At 43.8% G+C, this 25,067-nt stretch overlaps 1 protein-coding gene across 1 annotated transcript; it reads right to left on the bottom strand.

The window, feature by feature from the left end:
• Positions 1–19,163: 19,163 nt before the first annotated feature.
• Positions 19,164–24,951, bottom strand: snx18b (sorting nexin 18b). The gene is made up of 2 exons (XM_035776721.2): positions 23,048–24,951; positions 19,164–21,172 (listed from the first exon to the last, which is right to left on the bottom strand). Exons 1-2 carry the CDS (start codon positions 24,525–24,527, stop codon positions 20,934–20,936), a joined length of 1,719 nt encoding a protein of 572 aa, XP_035632614.1. The 5' UTR covers positions 24,528–24,951; the 3' UTR covers positions 19,164–20,933.
• Between the last annotated feature and the right edge of the window lie 116 nt (positions 24,952–25,067).

Raw genomic sequence — 25,067 nt, 5'->3', positions numbered from 1 at the left:
AAATTCTTATCTTCTTCAGGAGGATATGATTGATGTAGAACCTGTTCTACCAGTAGGGTTTTGAGAGTAGTGTCTCCACTGGGCAGATAGATTTCCTAACTTCTGGGTCATTTCTGTGGTTTCAGGTGGATTCAGGACATATTTATTATGTCCATGATGGAAGTGATACACTGGCAGATAACTTCAACATCATGGCCAAGGACACCGACATCCGGACGCACAGCTAGCCCTACACGATGTTTGTCCATGTGACGCCTGTCAACATTGAGGCCCCAGTCATAACAGCAAACGGGATATTAAGGTTGAGTGTTTTAGTGTGTTTAAAACACATACGTGTAATAACAGAGATGGAAGAACTGAAATACGCATTAGAAGGAACTTGAGAAACTGTCCCAAAACAGAGTGGAGAATGTATTACCTAAAAGTTGCTTTAGTCTCATGGTTTTTGTGGATGCGATTTATGAGGAACATGTGCCATTGGATTATATCTTTAGGTGAGTTGAGGAAACTGTGTCACCGGGTACTTAGCAACATCTTTTACTTTTCTTCTGTCATGGAAAACCATTGTGTAAGTGCAGAGTGTTAGAGTTTAAAGTTTGCCCTAATTGATCAAATACTTCACATTCTCACAGCTACCCAACATCTCTTTAGAGTAGCTTTAGAGTATGATAATAAGAAAATGAATGACCTATGGAGTATAGCGATCTGGGAAAGGAGATAATCCTAGATTTTTTGTTCACATTTCTGAGCCACCATCCAACAGTTCAATCTGTGTTAATGAAGTGCCCAAAATGTCCACCAGGAGGCGCACATGAGCAGCATTTATTTCCACCTACAGATCATTCAAGGGCATGATAGCACGCTACCCACACAGATATAATTGTGTCACCATTACTTCCAGGTGTGTGTTATGTTATGCCATGTTTTGTCAGGGTTTGGGTAATGCTTTAACCCTCTGTCCTTTACTGTATCTTTCACTGGGCACTGAAGAGCTCCCCCTCCAGGCACATCCTGAACTTCACCCAGAAACTCATCCTTTGGGGACAGCTGGTGTTTGCGCACAGTGGTGAGAATGCTACAGTAGATACATATCATTAAGGGTGTAGCTTTTCCCTGAGACATGCCTGTATGGCATGGTATTCTCGGGGTGATGAGAGGTATTGGGTTTGCGCCAGACATAGCATTTTCCTTGATGGCCTAAAAGCTACATTTGAATCTCATCTGACCAGAGTACCTTCTTCCATATGTTTGGGGAGTTGCCCACATGCCTTTTTCTGGACACTCTTCTGTAAAGCCTAGCTCTGTGGAGTACAGCTTAAAGTGGTCCTATGGACAGATACTCCAGTCTCCGATGTGGAGCTTTGCAGCCCCTTCAGGGTTATCTTTTGTCTTTTTGTTGCCTATCTGATTAATTCCCTCCTTGCCTGGTCCATGAGATTTGGTGGGCGGCCTTCTCTTGGCAGGTTTGTTGTGGTGACATATTCTTTCCATTTTTTAATGATAGATTTAACGGTGCTCCGTGGGATGTTCAAAGTTTAGGAATTTTTTTATAACCCAACCCTGATCTGTACTTCTCCACAACTTTGTCCCTGACCTGTTTGGAGAGCTCCTTGGTCTTCATGGTGTCGTTTGCTTGGTGGTGCCCCTTGCTTAGTGGTGTTGCAGATTCTGGGGCCTTTCAGAGCATGTGTAAATGTACTGAGATCATGTGACAGATCATGTGACACTTAGATTGCTCACAGCTGGACTTTATTTAACTAATTATGTGACTACTGAAGTTAATTGGTTGCACCAGATCTTATTTTGGGGCTTCATAGCATGCACCACTTTTCAGTTTTTTATTTTAGATAATATTTTGAAACAAGTTATTTTTTTTCATTTCATTTCACTAATTTGGTCTATTTTGTGTATGTCCATTACATGAAACCCAAAGAAAAATCCATTCAAATTACATAGGAAAAACGCCAAGGGGGATGAATACTTTGCAGGGCACTGTATGTTTGATAGTGAAATATATCACACCTGAGAAGACTTACAATGGTTTGGGATTGTTTCACCATAAATGAATAAAGATTGATTATTAATGAGGTCCCCTGTCAGGAGGATTCCACTTCCAGGTCAATGATAGGGTGAACTTTACCCGCGTCAGATCTTCAGTGGTTCTCAGCCTGGAGAGTAACCACGCCCTCACGGTGTTCCCAGGTAACACAACAGGAAATGGATAAATAGACCTTGAACCAGACACTTACGGTATTCCCAGGTAACATAATAGGAAATAGAACTAAAGCCTCATTCTCTAGCCTGGTCCCAGATCTGTTTGTGCTGTCTTGTCAACTCGTGTGACAGTGACCATAGGTGTTGGCAAGACAGCACGTACAGATCTGGGACCAGGTTAGTAAAGCCTTAGTCTTTCTGCTGCATAATAGAGTCATTCTCAGCCTGTACTGAGTCAAATGATCATAGTGCAAGCGGCCAGCCTGTACCAGCTGGTAATGTGGTAGACTACAAAGTAACTTAATCATAATCATACTTAATGTTTCAGTAACTACGGCTACTGGTCAGAGTCCTAGTTTATTAAGGTAAGACGATAAAGAAGGGGGCATAGTCCGACATTATACAGTAAAGCAGTCCAATCACCCTTGAAACCATTCTAATAGTGACACAGTATGTGATGCTTCCTGTTATCTATGCATACTTCAACAACAAAGCTTATCACATGATATTCTCAGTTTGTCTGCCTCCTGTTTATGTTTTCAATAGTGTAATCTTCCTAGATATCCTGCCTTGCAGATGAGGCTTGTGGGAGGAGCGATACAGTGAGGGAAAAAAGTATTTGATCCCCTGCTGATTTTGTACGTTTGCCCACTGACAAAAATGATCAGTCTGTAATTTTAATGGTGGGTTTATTTGAACAGTGAGAGAAAAGAATAACAACAACAAAAATACAGAAAAACGCATGTCAAAAATGTTAGAAATTGATTAGCATTTTAACGAGGAAAATAAGTATTTGACCCCTCTGCAAAACATGACTTAGTACTTGGTGGCAAAACCCTTGTTGGCAATCACAGAGGTCAGACGATTCTTGTAGTTGGCCACCAGGTTTGCACACATCTCAGGAGGGATTTTGTCCCACTCCTCTTTGCAGATCTTCTCCAAGTCATTAAGGTTTTGAGGCTGATGTTTGGCAACTCAAACCTTCAGCTCCCTCCACAGATTTTCTATGAGATTAAGGTCTGCAGACTGGCTAGGCCACTCCAGGACCTTAATGTGCTTCTTCTTGAGCCACTCCTTTGTTGCCTTGGCCGTGTGTTTTGGGTCATTGTCATGCTGGAATACCCATCCACGACCCATTTTCAATGCCCTGGCTGAGGGAAGGAGGTTCTCACCCAAGATTTGACGATACATGGCCCAGTCCATTGTCCCTTTGATACGGTGAAGTTGTCCTATCCCCTTTGCAGAAAAACACCCCCAAAGAATAATGTTTCCACCTCCGTGTTTGACGGTGGGGATGGTGTTCTTGGGATCATAGGCAGAATTCCTCCTCCAAACACGGTGAGTTGAGTTGATGCCAAAGAGCTCCATTTTGGTCTCATCTGACCACAACACTTTCACCCAGTTGTCCTCTGAATCATTCAGATGTTCATTGGCAAACTTCAGACGGGCATGTATAAGTGCTTTCTTGAGCAGGGCGACCTTGCGGGCGCTGCAGGACTTCAGTCCTTCACGACGTAGTGTGTTACCAATTGTTTTCTTGGTGACTATGGTCCCAGCTGCCTTGAGATCATTGACAAGATCCTCCTGTGTAGTTCTGGGCTGATTCCTCACCGTTCTCATGATCATTGCAACTCCACGAGTTGAGATCTTGCATGGAGCCTCAGGCCGAGGGAGATTGACAGTTATTTTGTGTTTCTTCCATTTGCGAATAATCACACCAACTGTTGTCACCTTCTCACCAAGCTGCTTGGTGATGGTCTTATAGCCCATTCCAGCCTTGTGTAGGTCTACAATCTTGTCCCTGACATCCTTGGAGAGCTCTTGGCCATGGTGGAGAGTTTGGAATCTGATTGATTGCTTCTGTGGATAGGTGTCTTTTATACAGGTAACAAAATGAGATTAGGAGCACTCCCTTTAAGAGTGTGCTCCTAATCTCAGCTCGTTACCTGTATGTAAAGACACCTGGGAGCCAGAAATCTTTCTGATTGAGAGGGGATCAAATACTTATTTCCCTCATTAAAATGCAAATCAATTTCTAACATTTTTGACATGCGTTTTTCTGGATTTTTTTGTTGTTATTCTGTCCCTCACTGTTCAAATAGACCTACCATTAAAATTATTGACTGATCATTTCTTTGTCATTGGGCAAACGTACAAAATCAGCAGGGGATCAAATACTTTTTTCCCTCACTGTAGGTGGACGGGCTCATTGTATGGACTGGAATGGGATAAATGGAACAGTATCAAACATATGTAAACCAAGTTTGACACCTTTCCATTTATTAAATTGCAGCCATTACAATGAGCCTGTCCTCTCATAGCTCCTCCCACCAGCTTCCACTGCTACCTAGATAGCTGTACCTGAAAAAAATAATAACATGAAATTGCTACTTAGACTGCCTGTCTGTGTTCTAATGTTATTCTAGTAACGTTACAACAGACAAAGAATTTTGTACAACGCTGGTCATGTTGTTTATAGTTATAGCAGAATGAACTTCTGGTGGTTACCAATAACAACGGTGAGAAAGGAGGTGACCACTCGATTCTTTACAATGTTACCAGTCCTCCAAAGCTGGGGAGACTGGGTCAGAAAACCGACAGGCAGAGATCTCCTCCTTCACACAAAACATGGTATGTGTATGTATAGTGGAGTTAGTGGTGTCTAAATAAGGGGCAGTGGTGTCTAAATGTGATTTGTCTGTGTTTTACATACAGTACCAGTCAAATGTTTGGACACACCTACTCATTCAAGGGTTTTTCTTGATTTGTACTATTTTCTACATTGTAGAATAATAGTGAAAACATCAAAATGATTAAATAATACATATGGATTCATGTAGTAACCAAAAAAGTGTTAGCATTCTCTCAACCATCTTCACCTGGAATGCTTCTCCAACAGTCTTGAAGGAGTTCCCACATATACTGAGCACTTGTTGGCTGCTTTTCCTTCACTCTGCAGTCCAACTCATGCCAAACCATCTCAGTAGGGTTGAGGTCGGGTGATTGTGGAGGCCAGGTCATCTGATGCCTCACTCCATCACTCTCCTTCTTGGTCAAGTAGCCCTTTCATAGCCCGGAGGTGTGTTGGGTCATTGTCCTGTTGAAAAACAAATTATAGTTCCACTAAGAGCAAACCAGATGGGATGGCGTATCGCTGCAGAATGCTGTGGTAGCCATGCGGGTTAAGTGTGCCTTGAATTCTAAATAAATCACAGACAGTGTCACCAGCAAAACACCCCCACACCTCCTCCTCCATCATCCGTTCACCAACACTGCATCTCACAAAGACATGGTGGTTGGAACCAAAAATCAATTTTGGACTCATCAGACCAAAGGACAGAGTTCCACCGGTCTAATGTCCATTGCTTGTGTTTCTTAGCCCAAACAAGTCTCTTCTTCTTATTGGTGTCCTTTAGTAGTGGTTTCTTTGCAGTGGAGTTTTGGCCTGGCTGGTGACATCAGTTAATAGACCGATAACAAAGAGTTTCAAACCTCTCTGCCAATAACATCACTCTTCTATTTAGGCCCCTCACTCAGACCACTTCTATACAGTCCTTCCAACATTATTGCTTGAGAAATTGCTTTTTGCTAAGATGCTATATGTTTAATTTCAACCATTTTAATTTTAAAAAATCAGACTAAGATACTTAACTGTTACCCAAAATGATTTAATATTGAGATAAAGAAAGCTGCATTGGACCTTTAAGAGAGAGAGAAACCACTGTATTTATGCCTGGAATGGGTATGTTTTCTTTATAATATTTAGTCATGTTGATTACAGTGACTATAATAGCCACTTGGGTGCATCTACAGGTAAAATGTACATGATGCATTTATAGTGTACTTGTAACTGCCCCTTGCATTTTGAAGTTACAATATCCTTCTCTTTCTCTGTTCTATTGTTATTTAAGTGAATGAGGGACTGATTAGTTATGAGCAGACCCATCCTGAATCGGTGGGATGGACTACTACAGACTCCTCCACATTCACAGTGTGGTCACCACCTGCCCCTCTTCAACCCCACATCTTCAGCATCCATGTTTCCTATGAACCCTCTCCAGCAGAGCGCAACACCATCCTCGCTGCTAACACTGGCGAGTTCTGTATTCTGTGCGGTCAGACAGAAGGTTTGTTATAATGGAGAATTCCTGTAGGGGAAACGTCCATATTAAGCTCTTAATAGCAGAATTCCTCCTTTGCGGAATTCTATTGCATGTGCATCCATTGTCCAAATCCATGTAACGCTATTGTTTATTTATTATTGTTTATGTAACCATTTATTTCCCACATTTAAAAAATAAAATCTGATTAGCAATAACAAATCGCATGTTGATGGATGTTCAAATAAAGCTGTGTGTGCTATTCTGTCTCGCCAGGTGCAGTGGTGACTGAGGGTGGATGCGTTGTGATAGACCAGATGAAGCAGCATTCCCCAAGAGAGGATGGCTTTCACTTCAGCAGTGAAGTCATAAACTACTTTGAGGAAAAGCTCATGATCATTGGAAAGCAAATTTTGGACTCTCTCTTTCAATCTGCGTATTCCTCCAAAGCTTAGCTGAGTCTGCACAACTCTGCCAGGACCTAGGATCAAGGCAGACACTCAAGTTTTTTAATACTATAATACTATATCGCTTGACACATTGATGAAAATAGTCATGCCTCTAAACCTTCAAGCTGCATACTGGACCCTATTCCAACTAAGCTACTGAAAGAATTGCTTCCTGTGCTTGGCCCTCTTATGTTGAACATAATAAACGGCTCTCTATCCACCGGATGTGTACCAAACTCACTAAAAGTGGCAGTAATAAAGCCTCTCTTGAAAAAGCCCAGCCTTGACCCAGAAAATATAAACTATCGGCCAATATCGATTCTCCCATTCCTCTCAAAAGTTAGAAAAGGCGTCTGCGTAGCAACTCACTGCCTTCCTGAAGACTAACAATGTATATGAAACGCTTCAGTCTGGCTTTAGACCCCATCATAGCACTGAGACTGCACTTGTGAAGGTGGTAAATTACCCTTTAATGGCGACAGACCGAGGCTCTGCATCTGTCCTTGTGCTCCTAGACCTTAGTGCTGATTTTGATACCATCGATCACCACATTCTTTTGGAGAGATTGGAAAACCAAATTGGTTTTCCAATCGGACAAGTTCTGGATTGCTTTAGATATTATCTGTCGGAAAGATATCAGTTTGTCTCTGTGGATTGTTTGTCCTCTGACAAATCAAATGTACATTTTGGTGTTCCTCAAGGTTCCGTTTTAGGACCACTATTGTTTTCACTATATATTTTAACACTTGGTGATGTCATTCGGAAACATAATGTTAACTTTCCCTGCTATGCGGATGACTCACAGCTGTACAATTCGATGAAACATGGTGAAGCCCCAAAATTGCCCTCCCTGGAAGCCTGTTTCAGACATAAGGAAGTGGATGGCTGCAAATGTTCTACTTTTAAACTCAAACAAAAAAAGAGATGCTTGTTCTAGGTCCCAAGAAACAAAGAGATCTTATGTTGAATCTGACAATTAATCTTGATGATTGTACAGTTGTCTCAAATAAAACTGTGTAGGACCTTGGCGTTACTCTGGACCCTGATCTTTCTATTGTCTAACATATCAAGACTGTTTCAAGGACAGCTTTTTTTCCATCTACATAACATTGCAAAAATCAAAAACTTTCTGTCCAAAAATGATGCAGAAAAATTTGAGGTTAGACTTCTGCAATGCTCTACTTTCTGGCTACCCGGATAAAGCACCAAATAAACTTCAGTTAGTGCTAAACACGGCTGCTAGAATCTTGACTAGAACCAAAAAATGTGTTCATACTACTCCAGTGCTAGCCTCTCTACACTGGCTTCCTGTTAAGGCAAGGGCTGATTTCAAGATTTTACTGCTAACCTACAAAGCATTACATGGGCTTGCTCCTACCTATCTTTCCGATTTGGTCCTGCCATACATACCTACACGTACCCTATGGTCACAAGACGCAGGCCTCCTTACTGTCCCTATAATTTCTAAGCAAACAGCTGGAGGCAGGGCTTTCTCATATAGAGCAACATTTTTAAGGAATGGTCTGCCTACCCATATGAGAGACGCAGACTCGGTCTCAACCTTTAAGTCTTTATTGAATTAAGTCTTTATTGAATCTCTTCAGTAGGTCCTATGATTGAGCGTAGTCTGGCCCAGGAGTGTGAAGGTGAATGGAAAGGCCCCGGAGCAACAACCCACCCTTGTTGTCTTTGCCTGGCCGGTTCCCCTCTCTCCACTGGGATTCTCTGCCTCTAACCCTATTACAGGGGCTGAGTCACTGGCTTACTGGTGCTCTTCCTTGCCGTCCCTAGGAGGGGTGCATCACTTGAGTTGGTTGAGTCACTGATGTGATCTACCTGTCTGGGTTGGTGCCCCCCCTTGGGTAGTGCCGTGGCGGAGATCTTTGTGGGCTATACTCGGCCTTGTCTCAGGATGGTAGGTTGGTGGTTGAAGATATCCCTCTAGTGGTGTGGGGGCGGTGCTTTGGCAAAGTGGGTGGGGTTATATCCTGCCTGTTTGGCCCTGTCCAGGGGTATCGTCGGATGGGGACACAGTGTCTCCCGACCCCTTCTGTCTCAGACTCCAGTATTTATGTTGCAGTAGTTTATGTGTTGGGGGGCTAGGGTCAGTCTGTTATCTGGAGTATTTATCCTGTCTTATCTGGTGTCCTGTGTGAATTTAAGTACAGTGGGGAGAACAAGTATTTGGTACACTGCCGATTTTGCAGGTTTTCCTACTTACAAAGCATGTAGAGGTCTGTAATTTTTATCATAGGTACACTTCAACTGTGAGAGACGAAATTTAAAACAACAATCCAGAAAATCACATTTGCATGATTTTTAAGTAATTCTGAGCCCTAGGGGGGACCTGAGCCCTAGGACCATGCCTCAGGACTACCTGGCCTGATGACTCCTTGCTGTCCCCAGTCCACCTGGCTGTGCTGCTGCTCCATTTTCAACTGTTCTGCCTGCGGCAATGGAACCCTGACCTGTTCACCGGACGTGCTACCTGTCCCAGACCTGCTGTTTTCAACTCTCTGGAGACAGCAGGAGCGGTAGAGATACTCTGAATGATCGGCTATGAAAAGCCAACTTCCATTTACTCCTGAGGTGCTGACCTATTGCACCCTCGACAACCACTGTGATTATTATTATTTGACCCTGCTGGTCATCTATGAACATTTGAACATCTTGGCCATGTTCTGTTATAATTTCCACCCGGCACAGCCAGAAGAGGACTGGCCACCCCAGCCTGGTTCCTCTCTAGGTTTCTTCCTAGGTTCCGGCCTTTCTAGGGAGTTTTTCCTAGCCACTGTGCTTCTAAACCTCACAAACCTAAACCTCACAAATAATATATAAATCTAAACCTGCAAACCTGCATTGCTTGCTGTTTGTGGTTTTAGGCTGGGTTTCTGTACAGCACTTTGAGATATTAGCTGATGTAAGAAGGGCTTTATAAATAAATTTGATTGATTCCTCTAACTTGCTGGATTAGCTATTGGAACCCCAGCGACATTCTTATGAGGTCTGGTCACCTCTCTACCCCAGCACGGAGTCATCATTGTGGGGGTAACAACCTGACCAGCAGTTCGGCATTGCATACCAGCTCCGAGACGATCCAAGACGTGTTCACCTTCGATGCTTGACTGAACCGCATAGGCCGTCCTCCCCAGGGACTCTCAGACCACAGCCTGATAGTGACAGAGTCCTTTGACCTCACGGTGACCCCCGTCAATGACCAGCCACCCCTGCTCGAGACCAAAGCCCCCAGTCTGAGGTTGGTGCAGGGGGACACACGGTGGTCTTCAGCCCGGAGAACCTCCAGGTGGAGGATCTGGATGCCCCTCCAGAGGAGATCCACTTCAAAGGTCTATACTCGTTTTTATTTTCCCTTCTTTCTTTTCCGTCATATGCTTTGTGCCTTGCTTTACACCCGCCCTCGTTGTTTATACCCTACTTATTATTGTTGTCATTATTACAGTGATTTTATTTTCACCTGTGTCGTTTACACTATCAATGTTTCTGATCGAATCAACTGAAGCTAGTTCAGGGTCAGACCATCGCTACCTTGACAGCAGAACATGTGGCTGTAGAGACCAATGGGAGACAGTGTGACCATCCACTACACAGTGACCACACTGCCACACCATGGCTGTCTCCTCATGTCTGACCTGCCAGTCAGTGAGTTTAACCAGGATCTCCACTCAGGCAGATTGTCCTACCATATGACAGACCTCACTTCCTCCTCTGATAGCTTTGAGTTCACGGTCTCAACCCCGGAAAGTAACCTAACTGCTGTGACGGCTGTCACGGTTCGACCGCTCATCCATCTCAGCAAAGCGCCTCCTGATCCCCAGCTGCATCGCCGTAAAGCTGAGGAAAGACGCTATGGACACCACAGAGCTTGCCACACTCAGCGGCAGCGACCCTGTCTTCCACAACTTGCCACCTCCCAAACACGGCAAGCTGGTCAAGGTGACCTTTGACCTCTTGGATGGTTCCAATTTCTCTGTGGAGAGCTTTACCTTCCGGGACATGGTCCAGGGCAGGGTGGCCATGGAGGAGGCCCTGGTACATCAAGGACACAACAACAACACTGCCAATCAATCAACATCTTTACTTTACCAATTGGGATATTTTGCCGACCACAACACAACAGAGGTCCATGTGTCCATGCTCAATGACTCATTCACATACCTTCTGAGGGCAGATAATGTCCAGCCATCTGTGGGAGAGTTTCTGTTTAGCATCGTGCCATTTGACGAGAGTTTAAACCTCACCACACACAATCAAACCACAGGCGACACAGGGACTAAAATGCACTCTGCTACCCACCCTCACAACACGAACCACAAAACCCACAACAAAAATACCCTAGAGAAGCAGTTCAAAGGAAACCAGACAGAGGTTGAACCTCAGCTTGTTCCCAATGTGACTATTGACACATTCCACATTTGTGACCCGTTTCAGGAAACTAGGTGTATGTGTTAAGTCACGACTTCACAGGAGAGCCATTTTAAAATGTTTCTTCTTTTATCAAAATGCGTTTTTTGGCAGAAATACCTTCTGGAACATGTGAACTTTCATGTGCTTTAATAACAAACTTGTATGACATCTGTAAATATGAATAAAATTGTTAAATTACGACAGCAACTTTCCCACTAGCAATGATTGGCTGAGATAATGAGTGGGCTGGACATGTCGACAGAGGAGTTTGGATTGGTCTGCCATATAGAGGGCTTCTGTCTATTTGACCTGGTCAGTCTGTGTTGGTGATCCTGTTGAACACAGCTTTTTTTATGTAGGAAATGTGTCTTGTAGTGGAGCTGCATAAGTGTAGCTCTCCACTTTCTGGAGGATCAAGTCAGTGGACTTAGAGTATGATAGCTAAAGAGGTGGAGAAAACACCTGCCTCCGGATTACATCTTCAAACTAAGGGCTAGTGTTAGCTGGCTGGCTCCCTAGTCGTATCCCAGAGTTGCTTGCTTTGCTAGTTAGAGCTTAATGTTAGCTAGCTAACATTGAACCTGGTTGATTAGCTCCCAGCATATTCATGCAGTGTAGTAACGACATGATGTGGCACTATGTTCATTGTAGTTTAACTAGCTAACATTAGTTGAATGGCTCGTTAGCTAACATTATATGACATGTGTGTGATCTTACATGTTGTTTACCTAGCTATGTTCATTGTTTACCTAGCTAGATAGCTACATGTCTTGAGCTAAAGTGTACTGTTAGCTAGCTAGTTAACGTTAGCTGGCTGTGCTCCCTAGCTGACATTATTATTCATAACCCAGAGCTGTTTGCTTTGAAGGTTAGAGCCTAATGTTAGCTAGCTAACATTGAACCTGGTTGGTTAGCTCCCAGCATATTCATGCAGTGTAGTCCCAAATCATGTTGTTACTATGTTCATCATTGTTTAACTAGCTAACGTTAGCTGGCTGGCTCGTTAGCTAACGTTACATAACATGTGTGATCTTACATATTGTTTACCTAGCTAGGTTAATTGTTAACCACCTAGCTAGCTAGCTAGCTAGCTACATGTCTGAAGCTAAAGTGTACATCACCCATTGAATATGGCCAGTGTCAGTAAACATCAGCAAAAAAGCAGAATCAAGTTGTTGCAGAGCTGGTTAGGCTGTTTTCATGTTATCCACAGGTAAACAATTCATCGGCCAGGGTGTCAAGTGTGGGCTCTGAATGCTCCGAGAGCAAAACGAGATGGGTGGGGGCTAAAGCTTAAGAGGGTGTCAACGATGTTGAATGGGTGTAGACTAGATACCAAAACATTCAAAGGCCATTTTCTCAGTTTATCAACTTAAAGTTGATCAACATTCAAAGCAGAATTACTTTCCCATTGTTCCTCAAAAATGCAGTGTATGATATACCATTTTGTATTTCTGAGTCTTCACTTATATCCAATGTAAAAAACACAATTTCAGATGTTGCTACATAAGACCTAATCCAGGTGGTGAGTCACATTTTGACATTTTCAATGTTGCTGCTGCCTGCTGTTAGCTGGCAGCAGGGCTCTTGTTCCCAAGGTGTTGTTGTTAAACCTGCTTCAATGACCTATTTTGTGTGAATAGGGCAATTTCTTATATGGAAAGTTCTAAGTTGGTTCTACTATTCGCCCTTTGTTACAATGTTTTACTTATGGTCGGACTTAGGCTAGATTGCCAACAATAACGAGACGGCCTACAGGGAGGAGGTAAGGGCTCTGGGAGTGTGGTGCCAGAAAAATGACCTCTCACTCAACGTCAACAAAACAAAGGAGCTGATCGTGGACATCAGCAAACAGCAGAGGGAGCACCTCCCTATCCACATCGACATGACCGCAGTGGAGAAGGTGGAAAGCTTCAAGTTTCTCTGCGTACACATCACTGACAAACTGAAATGGTCCACCCACACAGAGGAAGGCGCAACAGTGCCTCTTCAACCACAGGATGCTCAAGAAATTTGGTTGTCACCAAAAACACAACATTTTATAGATGCACAATCGAGAGCATCCTGGCGGTATCACCCCCTGGTACGGCAACTGCTCCGCCCACAAACGTACGGCTCTCCAGAAGGTAGTGATGTCTGCACAATGCATCACCGGGGGAAAACTACCTGCCCTCCAGGACACCTACACCACGCAAAGTCACAGGAAAGCCAAAAAGATCATCAAGGACAACAACCACCCGAGCCACTGCCTGTTCACCCCGCTATCATCCAGAAGGCGAGCTCAGTACAGGCGCATCAAAGCAGGGACCGAGAGACTGAAAAACAGCTTCTATCTCAAGGCCATCACACTGTTAAACAACCATCACTAACATTGAGTGGCTGCTGCCAACATACTGACTCATCTCTAGCCACTTTAATAGTGGAAAAATTGATGTAATAAATCTATCACTAGCCCCTTTAAACAATGTCACTTTATATCATGTTTACATGTTTTATTTTTTATTTCACCTTTATTTAACCAGGTAGGCTAGTTGAGAACAAAGTTCTCATTTGCAACTGCGACCTGGCCAAGATAAAGCATAACAGTGTGAACAGACAACACAGAGTTACACATGGAGTAAACAATTAACAAGTCAATAACACAGTAGAAAAAAAGGGGAGTCTATATACATTGTGTGCAAAAGGCATGAGGAGGCAGGCGAATAATTACAATTTTGCAGATTAACACTGGAGTGATAAATGATCAGATGGTCATGTACAGGTAAGAGATATTGGTGTGCAAAAGAGCAGAAAAGTAAATAAATAAAAACAGTATGGGGATGAGGTAGGTAAAAATGACTCATCTCATATGTATATACTGTACTCTATACCATCTACTGCGTCTTGCCTACGCCGTTCGGCCATCACTCATCCACATATTTACGTGTATAAGGTAGATGTTGTGAAATTGTTAGATTACTTGTTAGATATTACTGCATGGTCGGAACTAGAAGCACAAGCATTTCCCTACACTCGCATTAACATCTGCTAACCATGTGTATGTGACCAGTAAAATTTGATTTGCTCAATTCAACCTGTCAGTGGTTAGAATGACAGACCACAGGAATAGTTGTATCAAGAGCCATATACAGTAATATATATATATATATATATATATGGCTCTGTTTTTAGCCAGAAAAGTGAACTGAGACTACAGTAGATCTGCCTTCAAGGTGTCTTTAGTTTAAATGCAGTCAGCCAGCCATCATGTGTTAATGATACACGTCTTCTCGTCTTGTTAGGAACCATAGACTTGACTAACACACTCTTTTGTTTGTAAATAGTAATACTTCATCCAGTATTTTTTGCAACCAAATGATAACTGTACCAGGCCTGTGATTCGGGCTTGTCATACCCGAATCAGTGTTTTAAATGACTGAATGCATAGTAGCCTACTGTACATACAAGTAAATACAGTCTGCGGTCCACTATTCCAATGGAAATTAATATACAGCATTTGATTAGTATTACTGTGTAAATCTGTTATCACTTTTCTGTTTGACTCAGTAGCATATTGTTCATGATTCTGGTGAAATTCAAATGAAGTGACTTGGCAGATGTCTCTGGCCCTGATATGTTGTTACCATGGCAAGTCTGTACTTAGATCAGATCTACACCCTCGAGGATAGCTAGGATGAGAACACCCAGTGTCTTTTCACACGCACTCCACCCCCGTCGATGAGCATTCTGTGCTGCAGCTTGCAGACATCACATTGTCATTTCAGAAGTTCTGCATGTATTGCAAAAGACACAGATATCCTATACATTATATATGTAATTATATGGCAAAAGATCTGTGTATTTTTTCAAATTAAATATACATGATATATACAAAGGTATAGTGCCTTGCGAAAGTTTTGGGCCCCCTTGAACTTTGCGATCTTTTGCCACATTTCAGGCTTCAAACATAAAGATATAAAACTGTATTTTTTTGTGAAGAATCAACAAGTGGGACACAATCATGACGTGGAACGATGGAATGGTTCAAAAATAAACATATCCAGGTGTTAGAATGGCCAAGTCAAAGTCCAGACCTGAATCCAATTGAGAATCTGTGGAAAGGACTGAAAACTGCTGTTCACAAATGCTCTCCATCCAACCTCACTGAGCTCGAGCTGTTTTGCAAGGAGGAATGGGAAAAAATTTCAGTCTCTCGATGTGCAAAACTGATAGAGACATACCCCAAGCGACTTACAGCTGTAACCGCAGCAAAAGGTGGCGCTACAAAGTATTAACTTAAGGGGGCTGAATAATTTTGCACGCCCAATTTTTCAGTTTTTGATTTGTTAAAAAAGTTTGAAATATCCAATAAATGTCGTTCCACTTCATGATTGTGTCCCACTTGTTGTTGATTCTTCACAAAAAAATACAGTTTTATATCTTTATGTTTGAAGCCTGAAATGTGGCAAAAGGTCGCAAAGTTCAAGGGGGCCGAATACTTTCGCAAGGCACTGTATGTGGACACCCCTTCAAATGAGTGGATCTGTCTATTTCAGCCACACCCGTTGCTGACAGGTGTATAAAATCGAGCATACAGCCAATCAATCTCCGTAGACAAACATTGGCAGTAGAATGGCCTTACTGAAAAGCTTAGTCATAGGATGCCATCTTTCCAACAGGTCAGTTTGTCAAATGTCTGCCTTGCTAGGGCTGCCCCGGTTAACTGTAAGTGTTGTTATTGTGAAGTGGATATGTCTGGGAGCAACAACAGCTCAACCACGAAGTGTTAAGCCACACAAGCTTACAGAACTGGACTGCTGAAGTGCGTAGCGCATAGAAATCACCTGTCCTCGGTTGCAACACTCACTACCGAGTTCCAAACTGCCTCTGGAAGCAATGTCAGCACAATAACAGTTTTTGGGAGCTTTATGAAATTGGTTTCCATGGCCGTGCAGCCGCACACAAGCCTAAGATCACCTTGTGCAATGGTTGGTAGTAGTGTAAAGCTCACCGCCATTGGGCTCTGGAGCAGTGGAAACATGTTCTGTGAAACACCTGGCAGTACGAGGGACAAATCTGGGTTTGGCGGATGCCAGGAGAAAGCTACCTGCCCGAATGCATAGTGCCAACTGTAAAGTTTGGTGGAGGAGGAATAATGGTCTGGAGCTGTTTTTCATGGTTCGGGCCCCTTAGTTCCAGTGAAGGTAAATCTTACGCTACAGCATACAATGACATTCTAGACGATTATGTGCTTCCAACTGTGGGGGAGGCCCTGTCCTGTTTCAGTATGATAATGAGATACTGTCATATTGAAATGGTTTGTTGAGATTGGTGTAGAAGAACTTGACTGGCCTGCACAAAGCCCTGACCTCAACTCCATAAAACACCTTTGGGATGAATTGGAATACTGACTGCCAGCCAGGCCTAATCGCCCAACATCAGCGCCCGACCTCACTAATGCTCTTGTGTTTGAATGGAAGCAAGTCCCCGCAGCATTGTTCCAACATGTAGTGGAAAGCCTTCCCAGAAGAGTGGAGGCTGTTATAGCAGCAAAGGTTGGGACCAACTCCGTATTAAGTCCCATGATTTTGGAACGAGATGGTCAATGAGGTCATGTAGTGTAGGTTGTGTTGATGTGTTATCCTTTGCATGTTGTTTATTTTGTAAACGTGTGCCAGCCCAGTATTGTATACCTTTAAACATCATCTTAAATGAGTAGCCTATGTTGGTCTTGACTGACCTTTTTAGTTTCCTGAAAGACTATAGTACAGCTTTTGTTTCTTTATATCCTTCCATTAAGCACTACACTTTTCCACCAGACCAGTTCATGGGGGCGATGTGGGCTGGACTGCGGAAGAGTGAGGTACACACGAGGGGGAGGATATGATTTCACATACACAAACTCTGTTTAAAGGGAACTCAACAAGGTTTAAGGAAGATTCAAAAGTAACATTCCACAAACATTGCAATGTGCTTCTGATTACTATCAGAAAGGACATCGGGCCCATTTTTTTTTTTTTTTTTACAGTTAGGAATATTATTTAATTTAAGTTCTAACAGGCTTAGTCTGTTTCCACAGAGAGGGACAACCCAAGAGCCCCAGCCAGTGGAAATAAAATGTCTTCCTTTGTTCTGGGTAATGAATGGACTTTGTGAGCATAAACTTTAACTTCAAAAAGGTGTCGCCACAAAACAGTCTTCAATGATTGTGGACTGTGGACATTACATAAACTGTAAGTTCGGATCACATTAATAATTAAACGGATATGATGGTAGCGGAAATCCCTCCAACTGTATAGAGAGACCGTGTGTTTGACATTGATGCCATTGCAGTTTGGCTGCACGGTTCAGAAGACTGCTATAATAGTCTGAATTTCACATTTAGAAACACCCTTCACAGCCGGACTGCAATGTAGTCGATCTCAAACATGCAGTCCTTCTGAGAGAGAGGAACAACCAGCCTGTGTAGCAATGAGTCATGACTGAATCAGCTGGTTGTGCTGTGCTTTGAACTTTGCTCTGAGAGAGAGAGCGTATGACCAAAAGCTGTTTGGTTGCTGCTTTTCCTGACAAACTTAACCCACCCAGGCAATGTTTGTGAACGTGAACTTCCGTGAGGACAGACTTGAATAGGGATCTAATATATAATAATATAATAATATACACACAAAGGATCTGGAGGATTACTGTTTCCCTCTTACTTTAAAAACGTAATGTGTATGTCCAACGATTATCAGGACATGGGCAGTGCTTGATTTGGGCTGGAGCTGTCCGGAGAGCCATACCAGCGCCTCTATAAAACAAAGTAGCCCATCACCGGCCCAGAGCCCGGACTTGAACCAATTTTTCTCTGCAGATCCTCTCATGCTCTGTCAGGTTGGAAGGCGAGCGTTGCTGCTATTTTCAGGTCTCTCCAGAGATATTCGATCGGGTTCAAGTCCGGGCTCTGTCAGGGCCACTCAAGGACATTCAGAGATTTGTCCCAAAGCCACTCCTGCATTGTCTTGACTTGGTGTTTATGGTTATTGTCCTTTTGAAGGTGAACCTTCGCCCCAGTCTGAGGTCCTGAGCGCTCTCCAGCGGGTTTTCATCAAGGATCTCTCTGTACTTTGCTCCGTTCATCTTTGCCTCGATCCTGACTAGTCTCCCAGTCCCTGCCACTGAAAAACATCACCACAGCATGATGCAACCACCCCCATGCTTCACCGTAGAGATGGTGTCAGGTTTCCTCCAGAAGTGACGCTTGGCATTCAGACCAAGTTCAATCTTGGTTTCATCAGAACAGAGAATATTGTTTCTCATAGTCTGAGAGTTTAGGTGCCTTTTGGCAAACTCCAAGCGGGCTGTCATGTGCCTTTTACTGAGGAGTGGCTTCCATCTGGCCCCTCTACCTTAAAGGCCTGATTGGTGGAGTGCTGCAGAGATGGTTGTCCTTCTGGAAGGTTCTCCCATCTCCACAGAGGAACTCTAGAGCTCTGTCAAAGTGACCATCGGGTTCTTGGTCACCTCCTTGACCAAGACCCTTCTCCCCCGATTGCTCAGTTTGGCCGGGCCCACAGCTCTAGGGAGAGGCTTGGTGATGGAGGCCACCGTGTTCTTGGGGACCTTCAATGCTGCAGAAATGTTTTGGTACCCTTCCCCAGATCTGTGCCTCAACATAATCCTGTCTCGGAGCTCTACGGACAATTCCTTCAACCTCATGGCTTGGTTTTTGCTCTGACTGTCAACTGTGGAACCTTATATACTGTAGGGAAAGGAAAAGGGGGATACCTAGTCAGTTGTACAACTGAATGCCTTCAACTGAAATGTATCTTCCGCATTTAACCCAACCCCTCTGAATCAGAGGTGCGGGGGGCTGTCTTAATCGACATCCACGTCTTTGGCGCCCGGGGAACAGTGGGTTAACTGCCTTGTTCATGGGCAGAACAACATATTTTTACCTTGTCAGTATTTATTATAGATCCACTCTTCCTGGGGTCCGGTAAAATGAAGGCAGTTATACAATTATTATTATTTATTTTTTTACATTACAATACATTCATTACAGAATACTTTACTATTTACATTTTTGACAACTTTTACTTCAACTACATTCCTCAAGAAAATAATGTACTTTTTAATGTACATTTTTTTCTTTAGGAATGTAATGGAGTACAATTTGTCAAAAATATAAATAGTAAAGTACAGATACCCCAAAAAACAACTTAAGTAGTACTTAAAAGTATTTTCACTTAAGTACTTTACACCACTGAACTTCGGTAAACATAATCTAATGGATGGACTTGGGAAAAGACAGCTCCTGCACTTTTTTCATCCCGAGTCAAGCACTGGACATGGGTGAGCAAACCCAGTTCAGCAAGCTGTATGTTAACAAGAACAACAAACTGTTTAAATTCCCTTCAAGTGTTTCAGATGTAACTTGACCCAGAGCTAGTGGAAAATGAATCTGGTCTAAATAATGGACGCAATGGAGGTGGAGTAACTTGACCTATTGGGAGAGGAGAAGAGATGGTGTCCTATATCAATAACAGTGGGCCTGGTAGTAGTACCTGAATTGCAGCCATGCTGTCGGCAAACATGAGAAAAAGGACTACACAGTGTTCCTTGTGTGATCAAGTGAATATACTGTGATAAACGTCCCTTCTACATGTATTAGGCTGTTCAGGGGCGATGTGTGTCAAGTCATCTAGCACTACCCTAATCAACCTGGTAAAATAACTTACATACATTAGACTTTTGGCTGTCATCCGACAAATGTGTTTTGGGAGGATACCAATCAATGGTACTTCAATGTCAAATTCACATGGAGTACATGTGTAGGAGGAAGGATTTCATTTCAACAATGTCCTTCGACACGAGGGAATCCCACAGAGACATCATTTGCAGTATTATTCTGGCTGAGTTATTTGTGCCTGCCTCCTGCCTCTCCATTGGGAACAATAAGAAGGAATGGAAAATCAGGTGTTCTGTTCTCCTCCAGTGTTCTACAATCTTAAAGCTTGTTCCTGGCACAGAGCTCTCTGGGAGGTCTCAAATAATGAGGTTCAGAAACTACAACAGAATATTGAAATACCAAACCCCCCTTGGTTGCCCCCTCTATGATAAGACACACGTTTGTAAAGACACACAGACACGCACATACAGACACACACACGCACAGACACGCACATATAGACACACACACGCACAGACACGCACAGACAGACAGACAGACACACACACACACACACACACACACACAAAGGGACATGTCATTCATATTTGCCATGGAACTGAAATTGTTATATTTGTTCAGAGAAAAAGGCAAATAAGGGGGATTCAATACAACAGGTTAAACATGTATTTTAAGAGATATCTTTGCAATTCTATACAGTTCCTTATGGAAGACATCCCACTCATTTCAGGAAGTGACACGTCTTGTATGTGATGACTTAACATATCCCGTCAAGCTAGACTACGCGATCAGGTTTTGCGGACAACAACGTCAACGAAGGAGTGTCTTCAGTATCTTTCTACCCCATTTTCCCCCATCCGTCACTGCATCACCTGCATAGATCCACTCACTTCCCACTGTAGAATGGATGAATAATCTGGTCACGGAGAACTGAACAAGTCATTCAAGTGCCCCATCTCCTCCGGGGCACTTTATTTATCATCTCTAGCCATCTTTCTTTCTCTCCCTCTCTAAGTCCCCCTCCTCTCTCTCCCTCTGTCCCCGCCATCCTCTCTCCATCCCTCTGTAGCCACCCTCCTTTCCTCAGGTCCCTTATATTATGTATTCGTCGTACTTCTGCAGTGCCTCCTCTAACTTCCCAGTGATCTTCTGGAAGAAGCTGATCTGCTGCTGGAGGTGGTGTTGCATCTGGCTCTTGAAGTCACGTACGCGCGTACGGTGGAAGTGCTGGATCTCAGCCAGCGTGGCACAGGAAATGATGTTACAACGCTCGTTGATGGTTGATCCCTCCCCTTCCTGCTTCTGGCACTCCTTCACTTTGGTAAGGGCACCTGAGGAGAGAGGTGGCGGAGAGGGAGAGGGGGAAAAACGTGGGTGGGAAAGGGGGCATGGAAAGGGTTTCGAGAGAAGGGGTGTCAAAACTATTCCTTAAAGTGGGGGAAAGGAAAAAATAATATCTTTTGTCATGCAAACTCTAGTTGAATCCTAAATCTGTCTCTGAAAATTTTAACATGACTCAGGGAAAAGAGTTGACTGTGGTTTCATGCCCTTTCTGGCCAATAGAGTAGTAGACTGAAGCCAATGCTCTACTGTCTCACTCACACAGAGTTATAATCTTCTAACTAAAAGCAGTCTGTCTAATTTACAACTTATTGCACTGTGGAGTATTCAGGCTAAGAGGTTCTCCAAGGCCGCAAACACCGAGCAACCTTTTTCTAGGTGAATAGCTAAGAAGAGGGATAGTTTTACAAGTTGTAAATGAGATATGAACCGTACAAATGTTGCAGTGAAGGACACATGCTTGAGCTCTGAATGTGTAAGTGGAAGATCTGACTTAAGACTTGGTCGCTGCCTTACTGAAATAACCTTCTCTACAGCCATTAGAATAGACCCTTATCTGGGGAATACAAAATACCACACACACACGTCACAGTCTCTCACACAAACGTGGATGAATAGACATACAAGTGATGTGAAATGAACTTGGTTATTTTCAGCGCTCGCATGCGATTACAGTACCAAAGCACCAATAAGTTGAACTGTTTCACCGGTGCCAGTGGGAAGAGATTTGCCCAGGCATATTGTGGAGCAGCTCCCCAGATCCCCACCCTTGGAGAGGAAAATAATTTAATCCTGAGGCTGCTTCCATTCCGACATTCCGACATTCCCAGGGCAACGTCGGACAAGGGGCCCCGGAATCTCCTCCTTCTCATTCTATTCAGATGTAGGATAACCTAACCTTCGACGTCTCAATTGAACTTGGACTGCATAGCGTGTAACAAACAGTTCCCCGTATTTATGTATCTCCTGTGTGATAAATCAAAGTGACAAATCAGAGAATGTTGTCTTACTTGGTAAAAAACGAGAACGAGAGAGTTCCGTTGAACCGTGTGTCCTTCCATGAGGACTAGGCCTATCTGCAGTATCTTCAAGCCCTGCGCTCTGATTGTAGGCTCATTTATCAGAGTTATATTCAGAAAGTTACATACTTCAGCATTTGGCAGATATCCGTGGTTTATGTGCCAAAGCCCCAACTTCTGATCTCACTCTCTAGACTGGGTGTGAGACAACATTTCTGCAAGGACAGGTAATTACATATCATGCCTTCCAGTCATGTTCGAGTGCATTACTCAACAGCATAAACTGTAACAGCAAACTTTTGCCAGCAAGCACAAAAGTTTAACATAATACAAAACATATGTGCATCAAGCTCCCGAGTGGTGCAGCGGTCTAAAGGCACTGCATCGCAGTGGTAGACATGTCACTACAGACCCTGGTTCGATCCCGGGCTGTATCACAACTGGCCGTGATCAGGAGTCCCATAGGGCGGCGCACAATTGGCCCAGTGTCGTCCGGGTTAGGGGAGGGTTTGGCCGGGGCAGGCCGTCATTGTAAATAACAATTTGTTCTTCACTGACTTGCCTAGTTAAAGAAAGGTTAAATAGATAAATGTTACATGAACTGACGTAACATTAAAAACATAAAGGATCTCGATGCAAGGGACTTCACGGAATGCCAGGGCAACATTTGTTTTTGCTCATCATCAACATAACATCCGCGTGACATGAACCCCTATGAGAGTAGTGACCAAAGAAATCAAATACCTATGAGGTTACACTGGCCATGGTCAGAGGGGCTTCGACTGGTCTATGGACTATGGCATTTCTATGGCATAGACCAGAGACAGCTGTGACACCGTACTGTACCTTTCTGAACATGGATGATATCGGGGTAGTTGGCCAGGTGTCCCTTGTACAGGTCCAGCAGGTCCGATATGGGGTCCAAATCCTGTCTGGGCTGCTCGGCAAAGTAGTCTCCTATAACCTCGTAGGCCTCTCCTGTGAATGCTATGGCATGGTTCAGTCCTACGGAATAGGCCTGTTGGTCCATCTCAAAGGCTTGGCCCAGCAGTTTGAAGGACTGGCCCACTTTCTGATACTCTTTCTTGAAGCCGGTGATCTGCTTCCTGGCAAACTCGTTGATGGTAGCGTTGACTAACAGACAATTCTCATCCATCTTCTTGGCGAAGGCTTTGAAACCGTCTATTTTGCTCTCCACCTCCTGGAGGTCCAGTGGAACGGCCGGGGTGGAGATGGTCAGGAAGAAATTAGCGCCAGTCAACTCATCCTTCTCCGCTTTTCGCTTGCCCATCTTCCACGTCTTCTCGTCTGTGCTGGGGCAGGTGAGGAAATGCTGGAAGACGTCACACCTGGCCAGGACAGGATGGCTCGTCATGTGGTTCATCCACCATATTAAACCTTTTCTGCGCTTGGAGACAAAGTCCTGTTCGAAGCGCCCCGTGGCCTGTTTCTCGGGCAGATGGGGGACTGATATGACAGGGAATCGTTCCACTAGGCGGGCATAGAGCCAGTCAAAGTGCTTGTATCTTCTATTCACCTGGCTCTGGGTATGAGAGGGAGTTAGTCTGTATGACATGTAACTCTTCATGCCTTTGAATTTAGTCTGTTTGGTGGGGTCATCGATAGAGCAGGCGAATGGATATGGGTCTTCTTGCCACTCTGGCCCATACTGGCCCATGACAACACAGATCTTGTCCCCGTCCTTGACAAAGGCAGCCGCCTCGCCCAACACAAAAGCCTCTCCGCCTGATTTCACAAAGGTTGAAAACCTGTTGAGGTTTTTACCCACTGTGGCTGAACTTTTGGCTTGGGCACTGCTACGTCTCTCAGGTAAACTGGTAGTGACCGTGTATGCTGTGGAACTAGTTCCATCATTGTCATGTATCGTTCCAGGTTCATCCGCCACAGTCGAGCTGTCATCCCAGTCATCATCCCAGTCGTCATCGCTACCTTGACTGGTCGGGTAACTGTGGTGCTGTGAAGTTTGCACAGGATAAGCAGAGTGGGAAGGGGTCGGGACTGTAATGCTCTCAGCACGAGAGTGGGACTGGGAATGGTATGATGAATCATATCCACTCGATGGCAACTCGGCTTGACCATGATCTGCCGACATGCCATTGTTGTTGGAGATGTCAGATGAATCATTTGTGAGAATCTCCACATATGAGGCTGGAAAAAGACCAGTCTCCCCTCTGCTGTTAGTCCCCTCTAACCACCCCTCGACATCTTGTTCGCTGTACAAAGTAACAACTTCGTTCTCAGTAATCGATATCTCTCCTGGATTTTCGGAACTAAAGTCGTACAACGCTCTCGCTCTAAACGCCATAGTTTATATTAAAAAAATAGGAGCGCGCGAGACTGAGTACTGATATTAATTAGTCATGCGAGCGAAACATGGGATCACCGTATCACTTTGTATTCAGCACCAACCTCTTTAGTTTTTAGTTTTAGTCCTTTGCAAACAATGCGGCTGTAGAATCTCGTCCGAAAATAAGTTTCGAGTTGTAAAGCATGCGACTGTAGTTTGTAAATTCATGCGTAAAAAGCAAAGAACAATGTCTTGTTTTTCTTCATGAATAGGTAGGAGGGAGAAAGTCTTATTCCAGATGCTTCAGGCTCGTAACAGGACTAGTCCTCACACGTAATAAGCCTGAATAGTCGAGGGTGGAGCTAGTTCTAGGTTACATTCAACCTGGTTTTAATGTCTATGCATCCAACAGGCAACACAGCAGCAGTCACCAACGGATTTGGTCAAGTTGCCGTATTGTTACAATGTTGCCATATTATTATGACGTCGTTATAATTATTACTATTGCACTATGCATGCAGTGTGCATTGGGATTTTGGCAAAATAAACGTAACCATT

Source organism: Oncorhynchus keta, chromosome 9 (assembly GCF_023373465.1).
Source record: "Oncorhynchus keta strain PuntledgeMale-10-30-2019 chromosome 9, Oket_V2, whole genome shotgun sequence".
In the NCBI taxonomy this organism is placed as follows: Eukaryota; Metazoa; Chordata; class Actinopteri; order Salmoniformes; family Salmonidae; genus Oncorhynchus; species Oncorhynchus keta.
Note: the sequence above shows the minus strand (reverse complement) of the source record. Positions and strands in the feature narration are given on the sequence as shown.

What these genes read in the sequence shown, in the direction of transcription:
- snx18b (XM_035776721.2), bottom strand. Translation starts at nt 24,527, where the DNA reads ATGGCGTTTAGAGCGAGAGCGTTGTACGACTTTAGTTCCGAAAATCCA. An exon ending in TATCATCCATGTTCAGAAAG is followed by an intron (nt 21,173 to 23,047) that starts GTACAGTACGGT and finishes CTCTCTCCTCAG; the next exon opens with GTGCCCTTACCAAAGTGAAG.